The sequence below is a fragment of the Somniosus microcephalus genome, chromosome 1 (genome assembly GCF_052327205.1).
Source record: "Somniosus microcephalus isolate GS21.2 chromosome 1, FLI_Smic_1.0, whole genome shotgun sequence".
In the NCBI taxonomy this organism is placed as follows: domain Eukaryota; kingdom Metazoa; phylum Chordata; class Chondrichthyes; order Squaliformes; family Somniosidae; genus Somniosus; species Somniosus microcephalus.
Genome location: NC_140987.1, coordinates 219,877,857 through 219,893,598, shown reverse-complemented (window position 1 = coordinate 219,893,598; position 15,742 = coordinate 219,877,857). Strand labels below are relative to the sequence as shown.

At 44.7% G+C, this 15,742-nt stretch overlaps 1 protein-coding gene across 2 annotated transcripts in view; it reads left to right on the top strand.

The window, feature by feature from the left end:
* gfm2 (GTP dependent ribosome recycling factor mitochondrial 2) overlaps window positions 1-15,742 on the top strand; it is a 56,003-nt gene that overhangs the window by 35,667 nt on the left and 4,594 nt on the right. For both annotated transcript variants that reach the window (XM_085990415.1, XM_085990424.1), the window contains 6 exons: window positions 444-627; window positions 799-875; window positions 1,799-1,937; window positions 2,994-3,179; window positions 3,334-3,449; window positions 9,393-9,575. In XM_085990415.1, the coding sequence (XP_085846541.1) occupies window positions 444-627; window positions 799-875; window positions 1,799-1,937; window positions 2,994-3,179; window positions 3,334-3,449; window positions 9,393-9,575 (885 nt within the window). The remainder of the gene's footprint in view (window positions 1-443; window positions 628-798; window positions 876-1,798; window positions 1,938-2,993; window positions 3,180-3,333; window positions 3,450-9,392; window positions 9,576-15,742) is intronic.

Below are 15,742 nucleotides of genomic sequence, written 5' to 3'. Positions count from 1 at the left end.
TCCCCCATCTTCCACTGGAGAAACCGCAGAAAGCGCCATTTACATATTTTGGGGGGTTTTCCACTGACCTTCCATTGAAGTTAATGTGTGAGATCAGAACTCCCATAGAAATTCCAGGCGAATGTGTATATGTTTGGCCCAGGTTAATGCGTTATGCCTAGTAACTTGTAAATAGCCTTCATTTCATTATTGTTTTGCAGCCCTATGGAGATGGTCATTTCAGTGTTTCCCTTGCTCTAGAGAGCTTTTCCATTGCCATCAGTTGACACCAGTTATGGGGACGTCGGAGTAAATTGGCATTGGTTTGGATGCCAATTGGGAGGCACCCAATTTGGGAAATGTCAGCAGCAGTTCAGTGCACAATTGTACAAAGAAGGCATTTGCCCATCACAAGCAGAGACCATACAATGTCAACATTTGATATATTTTTGCATTGCTCTCAGACAGCAACTGGTGACACAGTAGTTTCATCCAAGACAGCAGCAGCAGCAGCTGCAGCCCGTCAAGCAGGGAAGGAATCTGGGGAAAAACACAAAGAGCAGGAAGGTCCATTGTTGGCTGCAGTTGAGATTCCAGAGCCAGTCTTCTTTTGCACAATTGAGCCACCATCTATGGCAAAACAACCAGGTGCAGTACAATGCTTTATTAATATCCAACTTTATTTTCTTGACCAGTAATGAAACTGCATTTTGCAGATTTTTACAGTCCTTGCTGTACACCCAATCTGTAGACCATAGCAGATATATTTCCTGTTTTATATTTTCAAATCGATACACAAAAGCTTGTTTCTGCATATAGATCTGGACCATGCTCTTGCCTGTCTCCAGCGGGAAGATCCCAGTTTAAAGGTGAAGATTGACCCAGATTCTGGTCAGGTGATGTATAACCTTGCAGTCACTAGTCATACATTTTTGCTTCACTGTGTAATGTCGTGCTTATCTTTTTGAAACTTGAATACTGTACTCATGGTACTTCTGTAGATAACATAATAGCAAAATACTGCGGATGCTGGAAATCTGAAATAACAACAGAAAATGCTGGAAATGCTCAGCAGGCCAGGCAGCATCCGTGGAGAGAGAAACAGAGTTAACATTTCAGGTCTGGGACCCTTCATCAGAACTGTAGATAACAGGTTAACTTCATTAGGTCTAATTTTTATGTGCGGTTACCCAACTAGAAGTCAAACTGGAATTTCAGCTACTATAAAGGCATGGTGCACGGGCAAAGTCCTGTGCTTATGACTGTGTTGAAATGTTATAGTATCAAAGATCCACTTTACAACCTGGCTGTTTAAACTGACAACTCGGCGGTGAAAAGAATGTCCCGGTTGACTGAACTTGTCTCTCTTTCTGGAGAACCATTTCCTTTGAGAAACTTGCAATCAATCAACAGTGTAGCAAGTTGGCGATTCAATGCATTCTGCATCACACTGTTCTCTTTCCCCACCCCCACCATTTATACTTGCACTTTATCTTCACAATTAGAAGTACTACTTGGTTCAATATTAATTGGAAAGACTAATCTTTCTTTGGGTAGATTAGTGCACAAAACCATTTACTGTATTATGTAAAATGAAGAATATTGTCAAGACAATGAATATATCGAACAGTAATGAACAATCCTTACACTACTTGATACAAGTACAAATTATTTAATTAATAGGAGGAGCATAGGAACAGGAATAGACCATTCAGCCCCTCGAGCCTATTCCATATTCAGTTAGATTATCGTTGATTTGTACCTCAACTCCATTTACCCTCCTGAAACATTAGTTGACTGTTATCTGTTGCTTTGATAGACTATTTTATGTGGGATGGGTGAGCTGCACATTGAGATAATCCACGATCGAATCAAGAGAGAATATGGAATTGAGACATATCTCGGACCACTCCAGGTGGCCTACAGAGAAACTATAATGCAATCTGCAAGCTCAAGTGGTAAGCTCTTAATACACTGTAATATTCAGTCTTTTTAATGCCATTGAAGAAATGTCCTAAGTGAGATGTTTTGGTTCAGATTTTCCACTAAAGTTACACCAGCTGCCCAGACAGAGGCAGAAACTTCTTCAGACGCCACTCCATTGACTCCTCACATGGTCCTGTTGCTTCCAGTATTTCCCAACAAAAGTGAAATGAGGCGTATAACACATTAACCCAGAAATGGGCAGGCATGTTATAATGACTCTTAAATGACAGTAATACACCACACAATGTATTTCCTGCCAGATACACTTTAGTAATATTGGCTGCAAATGACATCTGCTTGTTTCTAGCATTATTATGAGCAGAGGGGGGGATTTAAATTCCCCAAAAGGAGTTGAATCGACTGTCCTGCAATCAATTCAGTTCTACAGCCAAGCCGAGGCTGGGGAGCCCACCACAAAAATACAAACTACCCCGGCTGTGGAATATCATCCAGAGTCCATCTTTGTCACTGGCAGAAGTCCCAGCCTGGCAAAGCTGCATCGGGATTCTTCAAAAAACACAAAATTCCGGCCTTCATCTTTGTAGTATGGAGGCCAAAGGTTAAACCAGCTGCAGAAACAGCAAAAAATATTTTGCATGAAATCATAACAACACAATACCTTTTCAATCAGAATAAAGTAGAAGAATGTCTGTATAATGGTTCAAGCCCCACTCCAGAGACTTGAGCACATAATCCAGGCTGACTCTTCAATGCAGTACATTTGGAGGTGCTGTCATTTGGATGAGGCATTAAACCGAGGTCCCTTCTGTCTGCTCAGGTAGAGGCACTATTTGAAGAAGAGCAGGGGCGTTTTCCCGGTGTCCTGGCCAACATTATTCCTCAACCATCATCTCAACTCAACTAAAACAGATTATCTGCTCATTTATTTCATTTCTGTTTGTGGGACTTTGCTACGCGCACAATGGCTGCCCTGTTTACCTATAAAGCAACAATGACTACACATCAAAAGGAGCAGCCGAGGACTATATATGAACGCTATATAAATGCAAGTTGTTTCTTTCTTTTAGATACACTGGACAGAACAGTAGGGGATAAACGCAACTTGGTAACAGTTGAGCTTTCTGTCCGTCCATGGTTAGGAGAAGGACCAATGCCAACACCTCTGATTGAAATTTCAGATCATGCAATGGAGCAATTTTCTAAAGAAACTCGGCATGCTGTAGAAAATGGAATTAAAAACTCGTGTCTGCAAGGTGCTAAATAATATGTCTAATCTTTGTCATTAAATGTATTCATTTTTCTTAATTTCATTTATTTGCATACATGACAAATTGTACAGATTCTGTAAGTTGCATAGTGTGAAGCCTGAAGCAAATGGCAATTAAGTCCATTTACCTCTTGTTATAGGTCCTCTGTTGAGATTCCCTGTTCAGGATGTCGTGGTTGCACTGCAGTCTCTACGTGTACATCCTGGAACATCCTTGGCAATGATTTCTGCTTGCGTGTCACGTTGCATGCAGAAGGTAAGGCCTTAGGGAAATTCATCTTAAATACTAGGGCTGTAACTCCGTTGTTTTTGTAGGTAGTAACTGATAGCTGCGTGTGTGCGCAAGGTAATAATCTGGTTGAGATGTTCAAACAACATCACAATCCAGAAGAGTACTTTTCAGAGTTCAGGTAGCAATTGTAATTAAATTGTGCCTTGGAAGTGCTCCAGGATACTAGTTATATGCACTGTTGCATTTTATTGGTAATTTTGGTGCATGGCTCTATTATTGTGCCACTGATTGATGCAAATGCCCATTAATACTTGCTGAATTTGCACTGAAACGTTAATGTTTTACTGAAAATTTATTGAGTAATGATGTGCAGTGAACCTGTAATAGAATGACACAGTGTTGCAGTAGTAAACAGCAACCATATTTCTTTAGTGCTTCACACATGCTGCAATGCATCTCAAAGCACTTTACATTAAGGAGGAAAATAAATGGGGACATCGAGCAGGAGGGGAAGAGGGAAAACTGGAGAGTTTACGGTGGTGAACTCGAGGCACAGTCAATAAGACTTTTGAGTAAGTTTTTTGGAAACGGAAGGGAACGTGGAGGTGATGATCCCACAACATTGCTGCTCTTGTCCTTTTTGGGTGGTAGTGGTCTCAAGAAAGGGAGGAGACATTTACCGTGGTAAGTTGCTGCAGTGCATCCTGTAGACAGTACCATCTACAACCACAGTGATGGAGGGGCTGCCTATTCAGTTGAGTGGCAGGATCATCAATCAGGGAAACTTCTCGGATATGGTTGGTGTCGAGCTTCTTGATTGTTGCAGCTGCACCCATCTAGATGAGCGGTGAGTATTTCTCTTACTCCTGACTTGAGCCTTTTAGATGGTGGAGAGGTTTTGAGGAGTCAGGAGGTGAGCCACTCATTGCAGAGTACCCAGCTTCTGCCCGGTTCTTGTAGCCACAGTGCTGATATGGCTGGTTCAGTTAAGCTTCTGATCAATGGATACCCCCCATGGTAGTGGGAAACTCAGCAATGATTGTGCTGTTGGGGGAGATGGTTGGGCTTTCCCTTGTTTGTGCTGGTCATTACCTGGCACTTAGTTGCCTGCCACTTGTCAGCCCAAGTCTGAATATTATTCAAGTCCTACTGTAAGCTGACATGGGCTGTTTTATTATCAGAGGAATTGTGAATGGAGCTGAAAACTGAAATCATCAGCAGGCATATGCACTCCTGGTGTTCTGATGGAGAGAAGGTCTTTGTTGAAACAGCTGATAGGGAAATAATTGGCTGTCTTAGATTTATTCTATTTTTTGGATAGGACCTAGCTGGAGAATTTTCCACATTATTGAGTGGATGCTAGCATCATAGCTATACTGGAGCAGCTTTGCTAAGGGAAGGGCTACCTATGGTGACAGGTCTTCAGCACTATAGCTTGGCGGTTTTCGGGGTCCATAACCTTTTCTGTGTCCAGTCCATTCCAAACTGCTTATTCCCCCAAGAAGGATAGTCACTGGCTGGCCATCAGACAACTGACAAAGCTGGATTTGAATCCTCATATGGTGGACAAGCAGATACCAGGGGCTCCTTGTGAACAGCGTGGTGAGGAGCACAACTTACCGTAAGATGAGCGAGTGCATTGCACTTAATTTTCCACTTCCACTAGTGCATCCATCCATATCTTCGCCTGGAGCTAATAAGATGACCACAGAAATTTGGGAGTAAACAGTAGTCTTCCATTTGAGTTCATCTAAAACCCGCTAAACTGCATCCGTATTGGAAAATCTAGATATCTGTGAGCAGCAGTATGGGAACTTGCTACATGAGGAAAAAATCCACAAACCAAGCTTCAATGTTAGAGTTTGCAATATCTTGAGGAACCATTCGTAAAAGCTGCTACAGTAGCGCATAATTACACACATTGGCCATAGTCTTGGGTGAAGGTTGTTTGCTTGCCCTTGGAGAACGTTGCATAGCTCAGGAAGATCTAAAAGGGAGGGAGAAAAGAACTTGTTTCCCTCTTTTGAAGAAGCATTTTCTCCTGAGGGTTAACCTGCTGCCAGGCTACTTACAGTGCCATTGGAATCAGCTGCTAAGACGCGCACAAGAGTGGGATAACTTACCCCAGCTTTCTCCCTGTAGGGAAGGGCCTTGCCTTTTCTGAGCACTATGATTCACGCCTGCGATCATCGACTTTAGCACATCGATAATCGCAGGCGTGAACCATATTGTGTTGCTTTGTGATACAGCACGTTGAAACTCTAAAGCACTGCTAAAATAGGAACTTGGGGGGGAGGGGGGAACTGTAGCTTTCACAAAGACTTCAGTGTAAAAAGGGAACTTGAAACCTGTTTTGCAATGAAACCGCATTCTTCCTGTTTTATTTTTCCGATCTGCTTACAAAGGCTCCATCTTATTTGGCTCAACCATCTCTATCCATTTGTGTTGGGTATGAGTCGCTGTAACTAAACTAGCCAATGCTTCCTGTGTGGAAGTCAGGGAACCAGCTGTTTAATTAAAAAAGTCACTATCAAACACCCAATACAAGCCAACAACCAAAAAGCACATGAAGACATAATGGGGTAAACTCACTGATTCCGCAATCCCAGCAGAGAATCATGTTCAAGGGGAGCCTGGACCGCAAATTGGGCTACAACATTGCCACCCTGATAAGTTGGTATCAATAAACGTATTCATAAAGCTGTCAGATTGTTGTAAAAACCCAACTGGCGTATTAATGTCCTTTTAGGGAAGGAAACCTGCCCTCCTCACCCAGTCTGGCCTATATGTGACTCCAGTCCCATACCAACACCTGCCCTCGGAAGTGGCCTAGTAAGCCACTTGGTTGTATCAAACAGTTTGAACCGGTTCAAGGATGATGTCCACCCCCCAGCTTCTCCAGAGTGGGGATGGGCAATAAATGCTGGCCTTGCCTGTGATGCCCACATCCTGAGAATGAATTAAAATAAAATTCACTAACCCACACTCCCTTCGAGTGCGACTCCCCACTGGGAGTCTGAGATCAGTGAATTTATCCAAGACACATATATGACAGAAACATCAAAAAAGAGAGGATATAGTAAAGGAAAACGAGAAAAGAACAGCAAAAAAAAACCATGAAAAAAATACGGATGGAAAATGGAATCTCCTGAAGAGCTTTTCCAGATGTACAGTCTGACAATTCATGAAAATTCAAAAAAATTATTTCCATACCACCTCAGGGGAAAAGATTGTTATTGAGAAAAAGAAAAAGAAAAGAAAAAGAAATATAGCATAGTAAATATATCAAAGGATGTCAACACCAAAGTATTTCCAGTCAAGATGGCGGCCGAGACGGTCCGGTGCTAGCGCGCTCTCCCTGCTTCGGGCGGCCTGCTCTTGCCGCTCGCTCCCGCAACCGAACGAAGTGTTCGGCGAGTCAGGCGGAGGCAGTGCAGCACAGCGAGCAGCAGCAGCCACGATGACCCGCTGGAGCACGTCGGCCGGCAGCTCCTCGGCGGGAAGGCGTTCCGACTGGGAGGAGGGGAGCCGAGCATGGCGGCCAGAGGCCGGACCGTGAGCGGGAGAAGCAGGCCCCGGGCCGTCGGACCGTGGAGCCGGCGACGGTGAGGAGGAGGCCGCGGCGACCGGAGCATTCACATCCCGACGATGTGTTCGGCGAGTTGGGCGGAGGCAGCGCAGCGCAACGAGCAGCCATGACGACCCGCTGCAGCACGTCGGCCAGCAGCTCCATGGCGGGAAGCTCGCAGTCTGACTGGGAGGTGGGGAGCCAGGCATGGCGGCCAGAGGTCGGATCGTGAGCGGGAGAAGCAGGCCACCACACGTGGAGCCGGCAACAGTGAAGAGGAGGCTGCGGTGACGAGGAGGACGGAGCGGCTGAGGGACATCGTGCTCCCACTGCCACTGGAAGCCATTGAACTGACTTTCTGAACACGGCACTGTAAGAATAGCTGACGTGTCCCTACGGGGAGTAAGCATTCCATTGTACTTGTACTAGTACTGGTTACATATGGCAAATAAAATTGAATTGAATTGAATTGACTGACTCCACCATTAATTTTACTTAATACTAAAGTGCTCTTACAAGGCAGTTATCTAGCATTCTCTGATTTCCTGAATGAAGGAGATTGGCCCTGAGTAAATATTTTCCTAGTTGCTGATTCTAAAGATAAAAAGCTTGTAGTCAATTATAGCTAGAAACACTCAATGCATTCAATGTATATATATATAGTATTTAAAAATTTGAATTCAGATTCGTGATTTCACTATCTCATTCATACTGGTGGTAGTGTTTACAAAACAAAACTCCAGGGGCAAGAATTTGTTGTCAAAATAACGGTGAGGCTAATGGCGCTCGCCGTTATTTATGCATAAATGGTATAGCAACTTCAGATGAGGGGCAGATGCGCGGTTAAACTCAAATATCCAAAAGTTACTGTCAGAGTTGCTTTGCTCCCGTTAGCTTCGCGAAAATGGCATTTCGCTGTCTGCCTCACCATTGAAATGCATTGGACAGTGTGAAGTTGCTGTATTTGCGCAGTAGATATGAACCAAACTCGCCACAGAAAGTTAAGTCTTGTCCATGTCTAAGTACACTTTTAACAATGTGGTAAGTGTTAATTACTGCCAATCAACCTCTCTGGCACTGAAAATTAACCATTACAAGTGTGGAGTCTCATTCCATCAGGTTGTAATTGCTGTTGGGAGATTTTTTAAATGTAAAAATTAAAATGTTACCTTGTTTACTTTTCAGGCTTTCTTTCCCTCTTTATTTCTCTTCCTGTACCTGATTTAACATTGAATTCACCCATTCTAATTGACACTTCCTTCTCAGTCCTTGCGCTGTTAATTTCACAGTCCTTCAATCTGATTGGTTAAGGAGATGCACAGTTGCTTGTCCTGTTCACTCGGGTCCCTGATGCCCGGTTTCCCTCACAGCGCCATTATCAGCTCGCACTTTCAGCAACTTGTCACGCTAAAAAAATTTAAAACCTAAACAGGCAAGTCTAACTAACGGCACATTACCTTCGATGCCCTGCTACTGAATATTATGGCCCCACATAATAAATTTGAAACTAAATATAAATTAGAATAACAATAAATAGCTCCAAACAATAGAACTTTATGCCCAGACTATAACTCCTAACTTATCCTGCACCAAGTGCTGCTCAGCCATCACATCCAGCCTCATTGGCCTACATTAGTTTCTGGTACTCCAACGCCTAAAATTTAAAGTTTTGAATCTTGCATTTATATCAGGGCCTCCCCTCTCTGTAACCTCCTCTAGTCTTACAACCATCCTCCAAACTCTCTGTTCCTTTGACTCCAGCCTTCTTTACTTCCCCCCTCACTTTTCCTCACCATTGACAGCCATGCCTTCAGCTGCCTTGGTACCACTCTCTGGAATTCTTTCCCTACACCCCTCTGCCCCTACACCTCCCTCTACTCCTTTAAGACACCCCTTAAAAACCACCTCTTCGACAGAGCTTTTGGTTACCCCTTCTAATCTCTCACTTTGATTCAGCATCCCTTTTTCCTCACATCTCTGTGAAGGACCTTGGAAATATGTTCAATGCCAATGGCAGTATATGAATGCAAGTTGTTGTTGTTGATGACAGCATGGATTAGATCACAGTCGATTAGAAACTACCTTCAAGGTTTTGAGTTTTGTGTAATTTGCTATCCAAAAAAAAATTAACATCGAATCAACTGTTTCCTCCATCAGTATATTTAAGGATTCAATCTTTACCTTGGTTCTATTGATGAAGTAGATTTTCTATGGTTTGTGATTATTTACATTTTTGTTTGACTGCAGGTTTACTGAGTGATGTAATCTCCTCATTAAAGCTATAAATACATGATCTGGATAATAAAAATGAAGCCTGGTATTCAAATTCTGGATACTTGTTCAATTCCAAAGCCTGAATTTTGCTACTGATCAAAGTGACACTGTTTCTTTGCATTTAGGCTTTAAAGCAGGCTAGAAGCCAGGTGCTGGAACCTGTGATGAACCTGGAAATCACAGTGGATGAGGATCACCTCAGCGTGGTGCTGGCAGATCTGGCTCGGCGAAGAGGAAGCATCCAAGAAATTCAAAACCGACAGGACAACCGGGTCGCATTGGCATCTGTCCCACTTGCAGAAATGATGGTAAGTTATAAACATCGAAGAATAGCAATTCAGCTGCACATCCAACTGAATAGGCAGAGTATTTGAAAGGATTTGTGGAATGCTGGACCAGGATTTTTACACTGTACACTCAACAGTTGCAATGGAGAGAAGTTCAATTTTTCTAAATAATTCTGAACAGCATGAGCAAACTAAAAGTAGATTTGTGGTTAAAGTGTTGTTTTCTAATGGATACCCATGATGTAATTTTCTTGATTTTTTTTTATGGCATTCTGATTTGCTGCCGAACATAGCAGTCTTTCAGTGTCAAGCTTGAAGAAAGACTTTTATTTGGCCACATGCACAATATGTAAACAAAACTAAAGGGGAGATTTTGCACTGTCAGTGCAATTGAGGATCTTGTGCTACCTTGCTGGAGCAGAGCTGGTTGGTCAGCAGTGCAGTGAATTGGTTGCCCCAATTTTCCACTGTTAGCTCATTTGAATAATTTATTTGTAGTCTGTGCAGCTTTGACCTTCTGTAGGAAACAAGCCTAATGGAGAAAGGGGAAAATCTGGCCAACAGATCCAAATTCAAGGGATATGTACATTTAAAGGTAAGGGGGGTGCATAAGGAGACAATATGGTTTCAGCCGTTATCAAACTTCAAAATGAATTTGAGATATTTGTCAACCTTGGCCAAGGCTGGGGAAATGTTGCAAACATAAATGAAGTGAAAGGAAACCCAATGTGGGGTCACAGAACCGATTCTGTGGGCAATTGAAGTGGTGCAGCACCCAACCCCCTGTTTTATAGATGGCTAAAAAGACATGCGCCTGCATGAAGTGGCTGCAAGGAGGATTGTCCTATTGGCATTTCAGGACACCCTATCACCTTGGTGTAGCACACCATTCCTGACTGCAGATTAAAACCAGACTCCACTCCATGCCTGATGCATGCAGAACCTGGGATCAGATGCACATGCAGAACCTGGGATCAGATGCACATGCAGAACCTGGGATCAGATGCATAAGAAGGCAGCAAGGAATCGGACAAAGAGAAACTTCATAGATGATTTCAAGACTGCATCCCACCCAGTGTTGCCTGTTACCTATTCCACATTTACTGCAACCCCATACAACCTTATACTTCTTTCATTGCATTTGATGCATACCCATATCTCAGTAAGACGTGCCTTCAACATGCAACATACACCCCTCCTGAGGGCCACTACCGGCAAGCTGCCTGGGGACTCGTGGTAGGTGTACCTAGCTCCCTGGACATTAAAATGAGGCCCAAGGCCCAATTTTGATCAGGCCTTGGGCCTACCTGTTTCTGGATATAGCGTATATGGATTTTAGCAAGGCTTTTGATAAGGTCCCACATGGCAGTCTGGTCATGAAAGTAAAAGCCCATGGGATCCAAGGCAAAATGGCAAGTTGGATACAAAATTGGCTCAGAAGCAGGTGTTTTTGTGACTGGAAATCTGTTTCCAGTGGGGTTCTGCAGGGCTCAGTACTAGGTCCCTTGCTTTTTGTGATATGTATCGATGATTTAGACTTGAATGTAGGGGGTACGATTAAGAAGTTTGCAGATGATACAAGAATTGGCCGTGCAGTGGATAATGAAGAAAGCTGCAAACTGCAGGAAGATAGCAATGGACTGGTCAGGTGGGCAGAACAGTGGCAAATGGAATTCAATCCGGAGAAGTGTGAGGTAATGCATTTGGGGAGGGCTAACAAGGCAAGGGAATACACAATAAATGGTAGGAACAGAGGGACCTTGGAGTGCATGTCCACAGATCCCTGAAGGTAACAGGTAAATAAGGTGGTTAAGAAGGCATATGGGATACCTGCCTCAGAGATATAACAGGTTTAAAGCAAGTACAGAGGCAGGGAAAGGGGGGAGGGGAGGAGAGGAAAGAACAAAAGGGAAGGTCTGAGATAGGGTGGAAGGCAGGATAGATTAAAACACAAAGAGGATGATGATGCATGGCAAAAGTAATGGGACAAGTAAAGAAACAAAAGATGGGTCTAGAAGAGGTGTAAATGGGAATAGCAGAATCATCAACAGCTGCCATCTGAAAAAATGGGGGCAGAGGTTATGATCTGAAATTAGAGATACATATTCTTCACTTCATAGGGGAAGGAGTCATAGAGTCATAGAGTTTTTACAGCACAGAAAGAGGCCATTCGGCCCATCGTGTCTGCGCCGCCCATCCCTCCCTGTCCAGTCTAATCCCATTTTCCAGCATTTGGTCCATAGCCTTGTATGCAATGGCATTTCAAGTGCTCATCCAAATGCTTCTTGAATGTTGTGAGGGTTCCTGCCTCTACCACCCTTTCAGGCAGTGAGTTCCAGCTTCCAACCACCCTCTGGGTGAAAAAGTTCCTCCTCAAATCCCCCCTAAATCTCCTGCCCCTTACCCTGAATCTGTGCCCCCTTGTTATTGACCCCCCTACTAAGGGGAAAAGTTCCTCTTTATCTACCCTATCTATGCCCCTCATCATTTTGTACACCTCAATCAGGTCCCCCCTCAGCCTTCTTTGCTCCAAGGAAAACAACCCCAGCCTGTCCAGTCTCTCTTCATAGCTGAGGCGCTCCATCCCAGGTAACATCCTGGTGAATCTTCTCTGCACCCTCTCCAAAGCAATCACATCCTTCCTATAGTGAGGCGACCAGAACTGCACACAGTACTCCAGCTGTGGCCTCACCAGCGTTTTGTACAGCTCCATCATAACCTCCCTGCTCTTATATTCTATGCCTCTGCTAATGAAGGCAAGTATCCCATAAGCCTTTTTAACCACCTTATCTACCTGTTCCGCTGCCTTCAGGGAATTATGTACATGTACACCAAGGTCCCTCTGACCCTCTGTACTTCCTAGGGTCCTACCACTCATTGTGTATTCCCTTGCCTTATTTGTCCGTCCAAAATGCATCACCTCGCACTTTTCCGGGTTAAATTCCATTTGCCACTTTTCCACCCATCTGACCAACCCGTTAATATTGTCCTGTAGCCTGAGGCTTTCCTCCTCGCAATTTACCACCCCACCAATTTTCGTGTCATCCGCGAACTTACTGATCATACCCTTTACATTCTCATCCAAATCATTAATGTAGATCACAAACAGCAAGGGACCCAGCACCGATCCCTGAGGTACCCCACTGGACACAGGCTTCCAGTCACAAAAACAACCTTCGACCATCACCCTCTGCCTCCTGCCACTCAGCCAGTTTAGGATCCAACGCGCCAAGGCCCCCTGGATCCCATGGGCTCTTACCTTCTTGACCAGTCTCCTATGCGGGACCTTGTCAAAAGCTTTACTGAAGTCCATGTAAACCACATCCACAGCATTTCCCTCATCCACACACCTAGTCACCCCCTCGAAAAATTCAATCAGATTGGTCAGACATGATTTACCCTTGACAAAGCCATGCTGACTATCCCCGATTAATCCTTGCCTCTCCAAGTGGAGACTAATTTTGTCCCTCAGAATTTTTTCCAATAATTTCCCTACCACAGATGTTAGGCTCACTGGCCTGTAATTCCCTGGTTTATCCCTGCTACCCTTCTTGAATAATGGTACTACATTAGCTGTTCTCCAGTCCTCTGGTACATCCCCTGTGGCCAGAGAGGTTCTGAAAATTTGTGTCAGAGCCCCTGCAATCTCCTCCTTTGCCTCACACAACAGCCTGGGATACATCTCGTCCGGGCCTGGGGATTTATCCACTTTTTGGCCTGCTAAAACCGCTAGTACCTCCTCCCTCTCGATGCTAATATGTTCAAGTATGTCACAGTCCCCTTGCCCGACTTCTATATCTACATCGTCTTTCTCCATAGTGAACACTGAGGCAAAAAATTCATTTAAAACCCCACCTACTTCATCTGGCTCTACACACAGCTTGCCACTTTGGTCCCTAATGGGCCCTACCCTTTCCCTGGTTATCCTCTTGCCCTTAATATACTTATAAAACATCTTAGGATTTTCCTTTATTTTGCTCGCCAGTGTTATTTCATGGCCCCTCCTCGCCCTCCTAATTTCCTTTTTAAGTATGCCCCTGCACCTCCTATACTCCTCTAGGGCTTCCACCGTCTTTTGTCTTTTGTAACTGCCAAAAGCCCCCCTTTTTTTCCTAATGCATTTTTGTATATCCTTTGTCATCCAAGGTTCCCTTTGCTTGTTGGTCCCACCCTTGACCTTTACAGGAACATGTTGGTGTTGTACTCTCTCTATTTCCCTTCTGAAAGCCTCCCACTGTTTTGATGTGGATTTTCCTATAAGTAGCTGCTCCCAGTCCACTTTTGCCAGATCCTGTCTTATCTTATTAAAATCGGCCTTCCCCCAATTTAGAACCCTGATTTCCGGGCCGTCTTTGTCTTTTTCCATGACCACCTTAAATCTCACCGAATTGTGGTCACTATCGCCAAAATGCTCTCCTACAGACACTTCCACCACCTGCCCGGCTACATTCCCTAGAATTAGGTCCAGTACCGCCCCCTCTCTTGTAGGACTTTCTACATGTTGGCTCAAAAAGCTTTCCTGGATGCACTTTAAGAATTCTGCTCCCTCCAAGCCTTTCACACTCTGACTATCCCAATTTATATTGGGGAAGTTGAAATCCCCCACTATTACTACCCTATTATTTTCACACTTTTCTGATATCTGCCTGCATATCTGTTCCTCTATCTCCCCCTGACTGTTTGGGGGCCTATAGTACACTCCCAGCAAGGTGCTTGACCCCTTTTTGTTTTTAAGTTCTACCCATATGGCCTCATTAGAGGAACCCGCTAATATATCATCCCTCCTTACAGCAGTAATTGACTCCTTAATTAATATTGCAACACCCCCTCCCCTTTTACACCCCCCTCTGTCTCGCCTGAAGATTCTATACCCCGGAATATTGAGCTGCCAGTCCTGACCCTCCCTCAACCATGTCTCCGTGATAGCAATAATATCGTACTCCCATGTGTTCAACAACAACTTCAGTTCATCCACCTTATTTGCAAGACTCCTTGCATTAAAATAAATGCCTTCCAGCCCTGCCATATTCTCTTTTGCCTTCACATATTTGCTCTGCCTTCCCAGCTGACTTGTTTTTCCCTCTGTATTTGGCCGTAAATCACCCCCTACTATAGCTCCACTCTGTACCCCAACCCCCTGCCAAGTTAGTTTAAACCCTCCCCAGCAGTGCTAGCAAACCTCCCCGCAAGGATATTGGTTCCCCCCTGGTTCAGGTGTAAACCGTCCGACTTGTACAAGTCCCACCTTTCCCAGAAGCAGACCCAGTGATCCAGGAAACTAAAGCCCTCCCCCCTGCACCATCCCTTTAGCCACGCATTCATCTGTTCTATCTTCCTATTCCTATACTTACTAGCACGTGGCACCGGGAGTAATCCAGAGATTACAACCTTTGAGGTCCTGCTCCTTAATCCTTCACCTAGCTCCCTAAACTCTTGCTGCAGGACCTCATCCCTCTTTTTACCTATGTCGTTGGTACCAATGTGGACCACGACCTCTGGCTGTTCACCCTCCCCCTCCAGAATGCCCTGCAGCCGCTCAGTGACATCCTTGACCCTGGCACCAGGGAGGCAACAAACCATCCTGGATTCACGTCTACGGCCACAGAAACGCCTATCTGTTCCCCTTACTATAGAATCCCCTACGACTATTGCTCTCCCACTCTTTTTCCTCCCCTCCTGGGCAGCAGGAGCGCCCCCAGTGCCAGGAAGCTGGCTGCTGCTGCCTTCCCCTGGTGAGTCATTCCCCCCAACAGTATCCAAAACGGTATACTTGTTTGAGAGGGGAATGGTCGCAGGGGTTTCCTGCACTACCTGCCTACTTCTATTGCTCCGCCTGGTGGTCACCCATTTCCTTTCTTCCTGTCCAGCCCTTCCCTGCGGTGTGACCAACTCACTAAACGTGCTATCCACGAACTTCTCAGCCTCGTGAATGCTCCACAACCCATCCACCCGCAGCTCCAGCTCCTCAATGCGGTCTGCTAATAGCTGCAGATGGATGCATTTCCTGCACACGTAGTCACCAGGGGCAGTGCCCCTGAATTCCCACATGGAGCAGGAGGAGCACATCACGGGGCTGGGCTCTCCTGGCATGACTTTCCCCTTAATTAATTTAAATTAATTTACTATCCCCAATTAAAGATATCTCTAAGGCTCTTGTATAGTCTACCAACAGTACCTGCTACACCAGA